At 44.2% G+C, this 16,037-nt stretch overlaps 1 protein-coding gene across 1 annotated transcript; it reads right to left on the reverse strand.

Annotated features, from left to right (window-relative positions):
• Positions 1-4,149: 4,149 nt before the first annotated feature.
• On the reverse strand, positions 4,150-15,753 carry MAPK1IP1L (mitogen-activated protein kinase 1 interacting protein 1 like). The gene is made up of 4 exons (XM_068149049.1): positions 15,647-15,753; positions 8,704-8,731; positions 7,450-8,163; positions 4,150-6,994 (listed from the first exon to the last, which is right to left on the reverse strand). Exons 2-4 carry the CDS (start codon positions 8,725-8,727, stop codon positions 6,983-6,985), a joined length of 750 nt encoding a protein of 249 aa, XP_068005150.1. The 5' UTR covers positions 8,728-8,731; positions 15,647-15,753; the 3' UTR covers positions 4,150-6,982.
• Positions 15,754-16,037: the final 284 nt, after the last annotated feature.

Consider the following 16,037-nt stretch of genomic DNA (forward strand, 5'->3'; position numbering starts at 1 on the left):
TAAAATGGAGAGCCCTGCCAGCTCACCCCTTGTTAGCACATGCTGAGCTTCCACCAGAAGCCACAGATCTACCCCAAAACAACACTGCGTTAATTAACCAGACTAAGCCCAAGAAACCCTAATGAAAGCTGCAAGTAATTTGTTTCTTTCTGAATTTGTTTCAAGAACGGATAAAATCCATGTTTGTTTTTAACTAGACATGATACAATGTGAATGTTTCAAGAGTCAGGTGAAAGCGACATCACAAGGTTCCTAATCCCCACTCAGAGTAGAGCCAGCTCTGAGATCAGCCCAGGGCTGCTCAGGGTTTTGTCCAGATTTGCCTGCAAAACCACCAAGGACAGACTCTGCACAATTCCAATGTGTGACTGTCCTCACAGGGAATAGAATAGAATTAACCAGGTTGGAAAAGACCTTTGAGATCATCACGCCCAACCTATCACCCAACACTGTCTAGTCAACTAAGCCATGGCACCAAACGCCCCATCCAGTCTCTTCCTAAACACCTCCAGTGATAGTGACTCCACCACCTAGTGAAAACATTTCTCCTTTTTCCTGATCCAACTCATGCTTATTCTCATGCCACCATCCAGTTTTGCAGCAACGTGACCTGGTGTTGCTTTAGAACATGAGCTCCACCACCAGCAGGAACTTTTCCTCTACACTGGAAAGAACTGCCCACATTTCACACTGAGGATGCCATCTCCAGCCCCAACATCACTCAGAACCAGACAGCAACAGGATAAGGCCCAAGCAGGGTACCTGACTTCTACCCAGCCTTCTCCCAAGATCCAACTGTTAGCAATTTAAATGGCTCATCCCTCTCTAGCTCAGAGAAATTAGTTCCTATGCAGAGCATGACATTCTTATGAATGGCTGCGTGCTCCAGCTCCTCTTCCGAATGAGTTTCCCTCCACTAATAAACAGCCTAAAACAAGTGTCTCCTCACCAAGGCCACAGTCTCTGCAGCAGTGACAGCTTTTGGCTCTGCTCCATTCAGCAGAACACTTAGTGGGATGTACACAGGGTTAGACCAGAGAAGTCATCTGGTTTAAAGACAACTGGGGTGGTGGCAGAGGCGGAAGAGATAAGGAGATGGAAATTAAACTATCATTACTGCCAAGCAGAACAAATCTGGTGATTGATGGCATAGCTTGATGCAAGAGTTTAAGTGTTAAAAGCATTCCCTCCCCTAATCACTACAGGGATCTGGAAGAGCAGGTAAGATCTTGTGCGGACAACAGAACTAGGACCTGAAATTTAACCCAAAGGCGTTCCAGGTGACTTCTCAGCATGGCCCTTCCCTGCTGAGCATGCTGAGAAAGATGGAGAAGACAGGAACACAGGTACTGCTGGTTTATCTCTTCATCTCTCATTTAACAGGGAGGGAACCCCTTTGGAAAGTGATATTACAGAGCTGAAATACTTCTACTATTACACTGACTATCCCTTTTACTTATCTAGGTGTAACTTGTGACTTAACTTTATCATAAGCGCAAAGAGGATACAAAGTCCCCATGCCTCCATTTCTAAAACGATCATCATCAAATGGTTCAACCTGGTCGACCAGCAGATCTCTGTGCAGAAGTACTGCCTTTCAGCAGCAGACTGCCTTGGTGCACACAGCTTTTAACATGGTATTTCCAACTCACCTGAGAGATTCCACAGGCAAGAGTGGCCAAAAATTGAGCATTTTCCCTTGCTGTTCTCAGCTTACTGGGTGTCCACATGTTTGTGAACCACATGAACTCAAGTTCCCCTGAATTGTGATGGCAGAGGATAAGTTATAACTACCCAGAGAGGATGTGGAGTCTCCTTTGAAGAGGTTCCAAACCTGCCTGGACATTGTGATTCTGTGCACTGGGTGACCCTGCTTTAGCAGGGAAATTGGACTAGATGATCTCCGGAGGTCCTTCCGATACCTACCATTCTGTGATCCTTCTCTTACAACTGCTTTGAAAATGTATTTTGCAAGCCAGGTCAATACCAAGCGAGGCATGTAAACACCATGTCTATCTAGCCATTATTCCTCTCCAGACCATAACCTGAAGGACTGCAACCCCTGCCTGTGCACAGCTGGCACACCCCCAGGTATCAGTGACGCTGGGTGGAGCCCAGCCAGCCAGCGCAGAGCTCACCACTCCCAACGTCACAGATACCAACATCCACCCACAGAGTGCCTCTGGACCCAAGTCCACCTGAGATCTTTCCCCAGACATCTCAGGGGTAACCACACTACCACGTGCAATGCACTGACAGTTAATCCTGCAGCATGTACTCCTAGATTAAAAGCTTAAAACTTGCATTTCTGGATTTGCCAGATGAGTTAATACAGGGATCTCTTACCTGCCTGATGAATAGCGGCTGCTTGAAGGGCCTGGAACAGCATTTGAATGGCTGGAATTTTGTCCTTCAGAAATGGGAAAGCCACTATTGCAAGAAAAGACTTAGGGGTGCTGGTGAATGAAAAGCTGGACATGAAATGCACTCACAGCCCAGACCCAGCTGTGTCCCGGGCTGATCCCCAGCAGCTTGGGCAGCTCCTTTCTGCTGAGACCCCACCTGCATTACTGGGTCCATTTCTGCAGTCCTCAGCCGAGGGGAGAGAGACCTGTTGGGAGTAGGTGCTGAAGAGGCTAAACTCCCCCTGCTGTGAGGGCTGGCTGAGAGAGTTGAGGTTGTTCAGCCTGGAGAAGGTTCCAGCCTTTCAGTACTTGAAAGGTGAGGACAACCTTGTTAGCAGAGCCTGTTTTGACAGGAAAAAGTGTGATGGTTTTAAAGAGGAAAGATTTAAACTAGAAGTTCTTTTACAGTGAGGGTGGTGAAACAGTGGCTCAGGTTGCCAGTGAGGTAGTAGATGCCCTTCCTCAAGCCCTCACAGGTCAGGTTGTGTGAGGCTCTGAGCAACCTGCTGTAGTCTAAGATGTCCCTGCTGACTGCAGGTAGATGGGACTAGATGATTTTTAAAGGTCCCTTCAAATCCAAACCACCTAATGTATGGGAAGTTTTGTCTTTCCTTAGATGCCCAAGGGCCCCTGCTACTGAGTGGCTGATGACAACTTTCCTAACATCCCACCCTCTGGACTGTGGAGGCAGTGTCAAACAAGCTGGACAGAGAATCAATGCTTGCACTCAGAAATGGGTCTGAACTTGCTTGGATAGAGTTTAGGCATCTGCCCTGACAGCAACACACCAGAACTAAACCCACGCTGCACAGTGGATCTAACCATGCACATACCACTTTGCAAGGTTCCTGGAACAGTTTTTCAAACTAGCTACTTCCCTAGGAATTGCATAGCTAAGCATCACTTGTCACATCGTCCAGAAAAATGCTATTAAAGTTTTTTGTGCCTGCAGGGCAGTCAGCAGTCAACACAATTGGACCAGCACACCCATGTCCTCATCTCTACCAAAGCAGAAGAGCTGTGAGAGAATCATTTGAGGCATCCGCAGGAGCAGACTGTCTCACAGATGAAGATGTTAAGATAAACCCTTGGCCACACACTGTTCTGTTAACAGATGTAAGGATCACGTTCAGCATGTACTCTAAGAGCTTGTGTTCCAAGTCTTAAGAGGGGATAAACATTGTTGTCTCCTCTCTTTACTCACTGCTGCCACTTTTACCTTCCTGAAAGGCTGAAGACATGGACAAAGGTAGCAGCGCTGGCCAGCTTATTGTGAACCATTCTGCAAACCACTATATAGGAAGAATGTAAATGCAGTGATGAGTGATGTCCAAACTTTGCTGTTCAGGCCACTGCCAAGCCCTGGAGGGACCTTTAAAGGTCATCTAGTCCAGTAATAACACTATTATCCACCCTAACCCAAACCCATGACAAGTGCATAAAAACCTTGGTTTGTGGGTCACTTACCACACCCACATGCCAATCTAGCACAGAAATTGTTCAGAGCCGGGAAAAAAAAACCCACACATCTCACTCTCCACAGGTTAAAAAAACCAAGCCATATTCCATTCCTAGAAGCAGCAAGATCAGATGTTTTCTGTCTTAATTACCAAAGCTGTTTGTGAGGAGGCAGAAGGCGAGGCCGACAGGCTACGACAGAGCAACGGTCACATCCGCGTTTAATACGCCTTACGCACAGAGGCTGCAAAGCTCACAAAAGGAAGAGGAAAAACACTCACAGCAGTCAAGTCATTCTGATTTTATATTCAGTCTTTGCAAATCAAGGATGTCCTATTTTTTTCCACTATTCATTCAAGGCAAAAAGTCTACACAGAGCATGTCAAAAGCAGTCATTGAAAAACAGTGAAGACGACAGTCTTGAAAATACGTTTAATGTCTAATCTTATACAAAAGTGACAGCATTTTCAAAAAAATATCAAATCCTGTATTTATAGCTTCTCACTATCATACAGCAAATATTTTGTTTCATCATCTAAAGAAAATACAGCAGCAGGTGATAATCTCTACTTTTAAAGATGTGATTGCTTATATTTCATATTGTAAACAAATGCGGTATGTCGATCTCAAAGCACAAGTCAAAAACGAACTCCTCAGCAGTTGAACTCAAAACGATGCATAGAAATGTACAAATTCCATTGCAAAAGCTTCAGGCCAGAAGTTGCTCACACTTGACATAACATGTGATAAAGTTACTACACAGTATATAGTGACAACTGGAGTTCTGTTTTTTTAATTTTTTATTCCTTTTTTTTTATTATTATTTCTTTTTTTACACAATAGATTAACAGGTACATACCCTTTTCACTGCTAGGCAAAGAACTCTGCTCACAAAAACAAAGGGGTTATGAAACAGTTTCCATGACCTCAAGAAATACGAATATACATTGAAAAAACATCCCATATATACTGAATTTTAGCCTAAATGTTCCAGTAATAAATCCTGCCTATTTCAGGAAGAACCTAGAAGTCTAGTTACTTTTACAAATTCCCCTCTCCAAAAGACCATCACTTACCAGGTTTGCTTTATCTTTTCCTACCTCTCCCTGCTCCCTGCAAAGACACCTGACCAGTGCAATTGCAAACTGGAGTGCTGCTGCTGCATGATCCATTCATTTGCAATGAGTGGGGGTGGGGTTTTTTTCATTACACTGATTTAGAATCTAAGGCTGCAGGTATCAAAAAAGCACTTGAGCAAATGTAAGTCAATGTTCTCCTATGTTAATTAGTCTTGCCAAGATCTAAGCCAAGTCTGTCGGGGCGGGGGGCAATTGGGGCTTGTTTAAGGTTAGTGAAGACATGCACTTCAGGTTCCTCCTTCTAGGGTTACAGATGCTGGTTGTAAGCTGAGATGTTAAACATTTTTGTTCAGCTCCAGTATTGTCTTTCCAAGACAAAAAATACACATACCTTTGCTATGAGCTTTCATGACATTAGATTAAAACCAGCCACAGCCTAGCTGATTGGTTTCTCCTGCAAGAACGCTGCAGGACTTTGCCATAAAGGCTAAGACTTCTACCAAGCATCATCTCCAGGTCACCCTGTTCATTTTGAAGAAGTCCATCACATGCATGCAGGAAGTCACGACAAGGTACTGGAAGAGAGTTAATTCACTTTCACAGTTCCGTGATACAAAGACTCCCCTAATGAGCTACCATGTTAAGCAAAACTTGTTCCTAATTCTACTTACAGAAGCTAAGTTAGGATATCCCCAGCTGGGGACGAAAGAAACTGTGGTCTAAGTCTAGGCTATGAAGTACCACAAAGAGTGCCAGAACTCCTCACTGACACATGGCTGTGTGTCTTGGTAATGCTAAATTAGCATTGCAGCAAACCCCTTGCATGCTCTTTGCACAGATATGGCAAGAATATGAAAACTTACTGCGTGCCTCCAAGGAGGAGGGACAGCTACACAGCAGTGCACAGACTTCCAGACATTCATTACTCCCCAGTTACACTTACTCAGTGAGGTATGCAGACACCTGGCTGAGAACAGAGGACTTCTATCACAACATCCAGCAGAGACCCAATGAGACCTCCTCATTCTCAACCATGGCAGTAAGGATCTTTGCAGCTGACAGAACTAAACTGCTGGGAAAGGAGTTGTCAGGTTGGGATTTTTTGATCTTTTAAGCTCAAGTTCAGTTTCCAGGGACTCTAAAAAGTCTGCTGGGTTTACACAACCCAGCAGCAAAGTCAAATTTTAAAGGACTAGAACCCAGGTTAGAAATAGGGAAGTACCTTACCTAAATGGGGATCAGTTTCTCTTTACACAGACCAAGCCAAACTTCCAACCACCACAGAATGAGAACTGGCAAAATGATGTCCTCATTTGCATGCATAAAACTCACATTTGTTGATTCAAAGTTAGCTGCACATCCAGGTTATTTGATTTGCACATAAATGCCTGTTTGTGAACACGAACAGTGTGCTGACGAGTCAGACCGAGTGTTTCCAACGCGCGTCTTCTCCTCCGCAGTCCCAGACTGAGCGATTGTTTGAGTATATACAAAATGCTGAGAAAACCTTCAAGTTCACATCCTCTGTCTCTGTAGTTTGAATTACTGTAGCACGTTCAAAGAATTAGATTTATTGACAAAAAAAAAGATCTTGAAACACTTTTTATTGGCATTTTAGAATAACCTGAAAATAGACAAAATATGACTATCCATCCATTCAGTGACCAGCACAAGTCTGGCAACAAAGACTTAAAGCATTCATGGAAATTGAAGAATTAACATTATTAAGTCCTTGGGCCTGCTTCTTTATCATCCTTACTTGGCAGCTCCTCTTTTTTTCCAAGGAATACTTGCCAACAATAAGAACCACAGACGTTAGTTCGATTTCTGCTCTTCGTAATTCATTTTAGTAAACCGAACAATTATGCCAGCGTATGAGCACGGTAAATTTAGGCAAACCGCTCCTTCATACCTCCAAATGCACATACAAGAGGCAAGAATTCTTCATAGCCCCAACGTTACTGAAACAAAAACTGTAAAAATCTCTGTAAGTAGTGGATGAAGGTGGAAAGCTACAGTATTTTGCTGCCCAGAATGTGTTCAACGATAAGGCTGCAAGAGACAATAATTCAGGGTCAATGCAGGTTTTGTCAAAGCAGTGAATTCAGTCACAAGAATTCTCAATTAAAACCAAACTCGTCCTTATCACTTGTCGCTCCCTCCCGCTCTGCGCCCTAGAAGCAACCCCTCTCTCCATTAGAGAGACTAAGATATGTTCTTTTTCAGGGATTATTACAAGGCTTTTCTCCCCTTCTTTGCCTTGTAGAGGAGGCTTTCCCAGTAGTGGAAGATGACTTAGTATATGGTGTCACACCTGATAGAATTTCACCACCTTAGTGTATTTAATTAAGCATTTCAGAAGAAGTTGGCTGATGTTCATTCCACTGACTGCAGAACAAAAGATAGATGTGCTGAAGCTCCTTACCTGCCCTACTAGATCTTACTGAACATCCACACCTGGAAGTATTAAATTTTAGAGTCATTCAAAACCAAAATCAGATACTCACATGGGGACCACCAGGCATTGATGGAGCACCAGCAGGACCAGATGGCACTTGAAAAGGATTAGGGGGTGTTGGATATAGTCCTGGAGCTGGATATGATCCTGTGGGTGGAGGAAATGGACCTGGCGGTGAAGGTCCCCATGTTCCGGGTGGAACTGTACCCCATGGTACTGTTGGCGCAGCCCCTGGAGTCTGGGTAGGAGCAGAGTATGGCCCTGGGGGTGGATATGGCATGCTAGGTGCAGGATACTGCCCTCCCATTGTTGGTCCCCATGCTCCAGAGGGCATGGATCCCCATGGCCCAACAGGAGCAGGAGGCGCAGCTGGCTCTGTTGGACCACCGTAAGGTCTTGGAAGCTCTGGAAAGGGCATATTTGGTGGAGGATATTGCCCTGGTGGGACAGGACCTGGCACAGTTGGGGGTGGATATGGACCACCAGGAGGAGGGCAAGAGGGTCCAGTAGGAGGAGGAGGAAATGGAGCAGGCGGTCCAGGGGGCATTGAAGGATACATTCCTGTTGGAGGAGGTCCGAATGGCACGCTGGAAGCGGACGTATTTGGTGGCAGTCCGGCAGGTGCTGCAGGGGGAGCGCTTGGGTTGTTCCACGGGTTTGAAGCTGGCCAACCCTGCGGTGGCTGACCAGGCTGCTGACCGGGTTTTGTACTGCTCACTTTGGAGGTTTTAGCAGGCGACTGATCTGGTAAAGCATCTGCCAACTAAAAGATAAAGCAGCAGTGAGGATGTAAAACGTTACTGGCCTTACTCGCTGCAGATATTCACCCACTACGTGTTCTATGTTTCAGCTGCCAAAATGGGAGGAGGAAGAGTTCTTTGCTGCTGCACAGAGATGATTACATTCATTTTTGTGCAGCTCCTATCACTAAGGCAAGACGAGGCATTCTGACACGCCACATTTAGAAAGCCAAAGATAAAAGGCAACCTACCACACGTAGCAATAAGCAATTTCATCGCAAATCCAGGAAGGTTTTCATAGATTTCCATTACAGCTACTCTGGCACTACTAAAGCACAACTCCTTTGTTACTATCACAGCAGAAGAGAACCCATAAAGCACCTGGAAGCTTCCTGTGTTTAATCCACAGGCTGTTACATCTACCCAAAAGGAAAACACCACGACTGCAATACAGAGGAAATGGCCTCTCAGCTGTGAACTCCCCTTCTTCTTGGAAAAGTATGTCAGCTTTTAGAATGAAGTAACAACTGGCTGATCTTCAGGAAAGAAAAACTGTTACTTACCGAAAAATCATCAGTTCCAGACATTTTGCTGAAAAGTAAGGTAAGATAAAGTGAAATTTGTTGAAAGTAATAAAAGTATTTCAATCAAGAGTTCAGGAGACAAATTCGACACCTGTCTCATCAAACCACGCCAAGTGTTGAACTGGCAGCACCTCTTAGCAGCGGCTTTGTTTTAATGACTGGCCCGGGACAGACATGTGCCACCCAAATACTTTCCTCTTGGAAAAACTTCTCAGAAAAACCAAAGTCTTCAGCCTCTGCCTGTCTCACCTCAGGCAGGACTCACACATAATGTAAATGGGTCATATTACACTAAGAAAAAATACTTCAAATATTGATACAGCCTACCCAGACAGTGATGCCTGACAAGCATTCCAAGTCTTTTCTAAACTGGGACTCTAAGGTACACTGGGCTACTTGCAGGTGAAGTTAATGCACCTGAACCAAAACATGGTTACATCCCTATGCAGATGTTATTGTCAGAAATAAAAGTGTCATTTGCTAATAGTTTATCCCAGCTCTTTCAGAACACACTAAAGGCAGTGGATGCCCTTACACTCAATGACTTTTAACACAGACATGACAATGATGTCATTAACAAGTACCTGACTTCTAACTTCCCAACACTTCCAAGAAGCAATGACTGTAGGGACCAAGAAGTCATGTGTTATCTTTTCACTTGGAGCTTTCCAGAGCTTCACCACAGTGAAGGCTGACTGGCTTTGTCCATCTTCAATAGCCACAGAAAAAGGGGCAGCTGAAATTGTATTCATTTTAACTGACAAAAAAATACTGACTAGAGGTGAAGAGATGTTAAAGAGATAACCAAGGGCAGGTGAAATAGGTGAACATGCCCCAGTGCAGACAGAAAGTTTTAAAGGAGAGTTTAGGAGATGGAGAGAAACAAAAATGCAAAACAGAAGTCAAGAGTACAAATACTACCACGAAGATGACCCCCATAATAAAATACTACTTGTTTTTCATGTTGATGAGGACTTAACACAGAGACTGGTCTCAGAGGCAGGAGTTTTGTACAGGTAGCCTGTGACACATAGGCTTATTAGCTGCATTAGATAAATCACAGAATGCAAATAATGAGCATCTCCTGTCTTCCCTGAAATTGTGCTGTAAGTTTAGTACTACCTACACCTTTTCTTACTCTTAGGACAGAGCTGGAACAGAGCAAGAGGCCATTTAGCTCAACAGCCCATTTTATCTTCAACAATGAGCAGCAGGAAAGAGCAAGAATAGGGATGACACTCACTCTAGTAGTTAAATGATTCCAAACTTGGAGAATTCCTAAATTGTGTGTAATTTCTATGGATAAACTTCAAATAACTTCCACAAGCATATCTAGTTTCCTTGCTTACATCTACAACACCCGTTGGCAAGGAACTCCACAGGCCTGCTATTTGTTACACAAAAAGGTACCTTCTTTTTTGTTCTAAACCTGGATCTTACTAGTTCTAATTGTTGGTCCATCATTCTTGCAGCTGAGGAAATCAGCAGGTCTATTCTTATCTGCTCTGCCCATGCTGATCATTATTCTACAGATTTTCACCATTTTCTTTCAGCTGTTCCTGCCCCAGGCGGAGCTGCAGCTTATTTCACTGACCCTTGTGCAGCAGCTTTGATTATTCTCACTGCCTCTCTTTGAGGCTTTTCCAACTCTTTTGTATCTTTTGAGATGACTGACAAGAAAGAACCACACAGAATTCAAGATGTGGGATAACCACTGATTTATAGAGTTTCCTAATCATATTCTGGTTTGCCTTCTATTTCCTTCCTCATACTTATTAATGTTTCATTTGCTTTTGGATCACTACAGAAATGGCACTTCTGTGGCAGTATTTCATTCCTTGGTGTTAAGGGTCAGCTCATCATTTGATATATGAAATTATAGGCACTGCTTTACATTTATCTACCCTGAATTACATCAGATTTATCAAAGTTGAATGATATCTGCCATTTTATTACTTAATCCTTACTTTCCTGGATGGCTTCACTGCTCATCTCATTTCCCAAGTTATTTGTAATGACAATGATCAACCCAGACACCTGTGAAAACACAATGGACTTCTTGAGTTCCACCTAATAATTTAAGCAAGCCTTCTAGGAAGTACCTGAAAATTTAAACAAACATTTTAGAAGTACCTAAAATTTTAAATAAAGCTTTTAGGAGATACACACCTACAAAGCTGGCACCCTGGTGACAACTGGGGCATAATCACATGAATCCAAAGGTTTGTTACAGCTCCAACATTAGCTTATGAACAGTAGAAGTTCCTTCAAGCAGATACCTGAATCTTTGTATCAGATCAATTCAGCTCAATGACTGCTGGTTTTAAGTTGAGAAGCCAACTACACTGGGAAAGTGAGAGACATCTATCAGACAGAGCTAGACTTCTCTTCAATAAATCTTTTTTATACTAAGAGAGCTCATTAAAAAAAGATATCTAATGTGCCATGCTCAATCATAACCAGAAGCTGATGTGTGCTTTTCAGTTGCACTTTAGTTCAATTCACCTATACAGACACAGAAACCACTTAATATAAGCCACAAAATGTAAGAAATCAATAATATAGAAAAAAAAAATATAAAAATAACTGTTTAGGCAAGTGCACATCTCAATGTATTCATAAGGACGAAATCCCAACAGGTTAGCAAAGAGCAAGACCAAAACAGGCCAAGAGAACCATCCTTTCTTTAGGCAGAAGTAAAGATCAGATAAGACCAACTGAAAACCAGATCAAAGAGAGATTGACAAAAGCCCCCAGAAGAAGAGAGAACATGTGCTGCAAGAGAAAGGAGAAAGGAAACAGACCTGCAGGAGAACTCAGAAGAAAATGCCATGATCTGTCAGAAGAGTGACAAAGAGCAGTAAATTCAAGTCAAATCAGTGGACAAAGACAGATAAACAGGCCTGCTGACAAAATACCAACAAATATCCCCAATATTTGTCAGCAGATAATTTCAACTGTGCCATGAAAATTAAAGAAACAATTCTGCTGCATGAGTTATGGAAAAAGAATTTTTTAAAAAAGCATGGTTAAGCATAGCTTATAATGAGACTTAGTAGCTTTTTTCCTTTGGCAAGCAGACTAGAGCAACATTTGTTGGCAACATTTGGAATAACTGAGTGAATGCCAAGCATGTCAAGGATCTTCTTACAGACAGGATGGCCTACTTCAGGGATGTTCTTTAAGCATAGATCGAATCTGGGTACTGCCACCTTCATCTAATAAAGAAGAAGCTGAAATTACTGTTAGACACATTCAGACAACATATGGACTAATTTGTACTTTAATCTAGAATTTACATTTCACTCAAGTTGTTCAATATTAGTGTAAAGAATTTCAAACAAAACCTTTCAGAAATAACAGTTTGTAAAAGTATTGCCCAAGGCATCCACATGCTCACAAATTGGACTTGGAGACGCTGTCAGGCAGAAAACCTCCAAGTAGCTCCATTTTGAAGTCACCCATTGCTCAAGAGTTTAGAAGGATGTGCTGAATGGTGCCTTGATTTTGTCAGCAGAATTAACAGATGGACCATTTTCTCTTGAAGCTTTCCTAGAAGAGCATTGCACAAGCATTGCTATGAGCAGAGAAAAGCCAATTTGTGTCCTAAACATCCATCTTGCCACATTTAATTATTCTTCCCTGGAGCTGGGAGGAAGAAAGAGTGAGTAGAAGGGTCCAGGAGTTTAAATGATTTGGCAGGGAGCAGAAAGTCTAGAGAGCTGGCAGTAATCAAAGTGAAGTCCTGCTCGAATCCACTGGGCTGCAAGATAAGCTTCCCTTTGTTTTCCGCAGGCCAACGCCCCTGGAAACATCCCCCACTTTTGCAGGGCATGCCAGCTCCTCATCAGCTGGCCAGGGCACCATTTCTCAAAAAAACCCAAAAGGTGTCTTGGAACAGAATCTCTCTCCTCCTTTATGCTGGAGAGGGATTAGAGAACATGAAGGACCTCACTGCACCTACACAAAAATCTCACACAGCCAAATCTTCAGACCACAGTCCAAGCCCTCCTGGACTCCCATGAGCTGCTCCTAAAAATTAACAGCAGGTAGGTGACAAGTAAGTGGAAGATGGAGAAAGGTTGGGAAGCACTCTTCTGACGTGCCACTGCCAAGCTAGCTCAACCAACAGCCTTCAAGACCAACCAGTGATTTTTTCAGAGGGATCTGTGAAAACCCTGTTTCTGGAAGCATGGTGTCATGTGTGATATACAAAACCCATCCCACTAAACAGCTTCCACCATAAACCAGCTCCAATGTGGTTTGCAAAAGCTTTAAATTCTCTCTGATCGCATCCAGCCCAAGCAGAACTGATGGATATAGTAGCAGCTTTTCCCATGCTCTTGCCTTTCATCCATCATCAGTCCTTAGAGGCCCTTGTTAGAAAGGGCTGTCCAAAACACATCTCTCTTTTACTGAAGCTATCCAAAACTAAGCATCCTATTTTTTTTGAGTTGTGTGACATTTCCCGAACACTTGATGTGCCAGATTTAGTTCCTGTCTCCATGATCATCTTTCAAATTCAGAAAAAATGCCTCCTAGATGCAACAGGCTCTGATGCATTTCCACTGGGTGGCATGGCTCGATCAGCAAAGAGGCTCTTTTGTCACTGTAACATGACTAATACCTACCAGCATAACCTCATCTACAACAAGATTTCTGCCCACATAAGTGTAACTACCCAACATAGCTACACAGATAAAATGGAAGAGAGACCAAATCTTTGACAGCTTCTAAATGTTTTCAAAAACATGCAAATTTCTGCAGCTTACACCTTCAGGCATTAAGCATCAACATTTGATAGCTGGCCTTTCCCTAGCTTTAATGCCTTTACGCTGCTGTAGCACACGATCACTTTTGTCTGGCATGGATATTTATTCCTCAGGAGAATAAAGACTACTGGTAAAATGACTGAAGGGGAAAGCCAACACTTACATCATTAGGAGCTACATGAGATTTGGTGAGCTCTGCACCTTTCCCTCTCTGTTCTGACACAGAGGACAGAATTCAGATTTTTCAGGACAGTTATTTCAGATCAATAATCAAAATGTTCCATTTGTTACAAATCATCAACTACCAGATAATTCTTCAAAATAGAGGCCTTAGCGCTTTGGAAGACTTGTAAGATACAAAGTCAAAAGGAACTGTAATCTATTCCACATTTCCACCCTTGACAGGCCATTGTTTCACAGCTGCCTCCTCACCAAGACCGGATCTAATCACTTCAGATGATCATCACCTCACAAGCAGATGGTTCCAAACCCAGCAGACATTTATCACTTCCGAGGTGGCTTGTTAGTGTGCCAGCTGTGACACAAACCCAGTGGAGAACAGTGAGTCTCCACTGCCAAAGATTACTCCTTTCCAAAGCATCCTTCCCTGTGAATCTTGCAAGGATGTTAGTCTGGCAGCTTCCAGAGTTGCCTCTAAACTTTCAGAGAGAGATATGGAGTCCATTCCTATCACGTTATCCTCATGTTTAAAGTGTGCTTTGTTTCTCATTTACAGTTTTAGCTTCCTGTTATCAATCCTTCAGAAGTCTTCCTGAACTAGCTGTAAAAAGCTATTTAAAAATATGTGTGTTTCCCTCATACCAAAGCTATATACTCAAGAAGTAACAGCTTAACTACTTTTATTTGTTTTGGATGAAATGAACATACTGACCCTGAGTGTTAGTGACACCCTCACTGGAGGGGTTTTGGTGTGTCACATTCCCCCACCAATAAAAACATAAATACTGTGTGTCATACTCCATTTGCAGCCTCAAATGGACAAGACCAGGCAGACAAAACCACACACCTTCCTGCTCCTTAACAGAGGCTCTTTACAAAGATAACTGCTTTTCAGGGCACAATCTCACTGCACAGAGTTGGCATCCTCCACGCCTTGACTTGGCACTGTTAAAATGTACTTGAATGAACTCAAGTTTTAAGCATATAAAAAATGCTTTTTCCAGGAGTAGCTTGACATCTACCACAAGTCTCTATACCAGCTGCTAGTCTCCACAGATCCTGGGGCGGGCAGCTTCAGGGTGTGTCAGTTTTATTTTTTAAAAAATGAGTAATTTATTCATAGAATTGACGGGGGTGGAAAAAAGCTTTGTCTACCCATTAACCTAGCTATGTGTGTTCTTTCATCCACTAACAATAAAGTTCAACAGCATCAAATTAACAGTTTTCCATGAAATTCACCCAGAATCAAATTTTGTTTCAGACATGAAACCTGTCAGGTAAGTAGTTTCCTCTCCAAGCAATTTGCTATTTGATACTACACAGTGCTAGCTTTCCCAGCAAGTCAGCCACCTTAAGAAAATTAACATTTGATAAAATTAACTTCCCATGAACTGTGAAATTTTGACATTTTACCGTGAAGAACCTCCGAGTTAAACAGTGGCTTCCATGCGATCCACATCCATTTATATACTCATCTATAGATTACGACCATTTAGCATAGACAGAGGCCGGCAAAATATTTTATCCTGTCAAGACACAGCAGCTACCACCGATACACAGAGTAAAATAGGATCGCCACAAACGAGCCCCTTCTGCTGTAGTCATCAGCAAAGCCAGCCCCACGTAACGGAAAACGGCCGCAGCCATTAGGCCGCCACCGGCACCCCGAAGCGATCCGCCCTCCCCAGGCTGCGGGTCTCCCGACAGAGAAAGGCTGGCTTTTGCCACTCCCTCGAGACCAGCGACTCACCCTACCACCGCTCTGCAGCTCACCGGGGCTGAGAGAGGCGGCGGCACCCCCCGCCCGCCTCTCCTGGGGGTTTGAAACGGGAAGAGCAGCTGCGGCCCGGCGGCCCCCGGGGGCGGTATAGGATGGAACCTCCTCCCTTTCCTCCCCCAATTCCATCCCTCCCTCCCGCTGTCTAACGGGCCCGGCGAGCGGCAGACCGGGGTTCCAGGCCAGCGGGTACCTGAGCGGGAGGAGCGAGGTGCAGCGCAGGCCAGGAGCGAGGCAGGAGGCGGCGGCCCGCAGCACCACCGCCACCCCGACGCCCAGGCGGATGCGGAACTACGTCACACGCCCCGCCTCTTCACCCGCGCGGAAGGTCAGGGTATTGGCCACACCCTCTCCGCTGAGATAAGTCCCGCCCACACCACTGCGGGACCACGTGACAACGTTCCCCCCAGCACCGCGCGGCCTGGGAGTGGTCACGTGATGCCTTCCAGCCCGCGCGCGCTTAGGGGGCACGGCGGAACGAGCAGGGTCTGCCGGGCTTGGGGCACGGCACGGCATGGCGCGGCACGGCACGACTCGACTCGATACGACACGACACGGCGGGCCGGGCCGGGCCGGGCCGGGCC

Source organism: Melanerpes formicivorus, unplaced genomic scaffold (assembly GCF_026170545.1).
Source record: "Melanerpes formicivorus ecotype bairdi unplaced genomic scaffold, bMelFor1.0.p_v2 SCAF_17, whole genome shotgun sequence".
Taxonomy (NCBI): domain Eukaryota; kingdom Metazoa; phylum Chordata; class Aves; order Piciformes; family Picidae; genus Melanerpes; species Melanerpes formicivorus.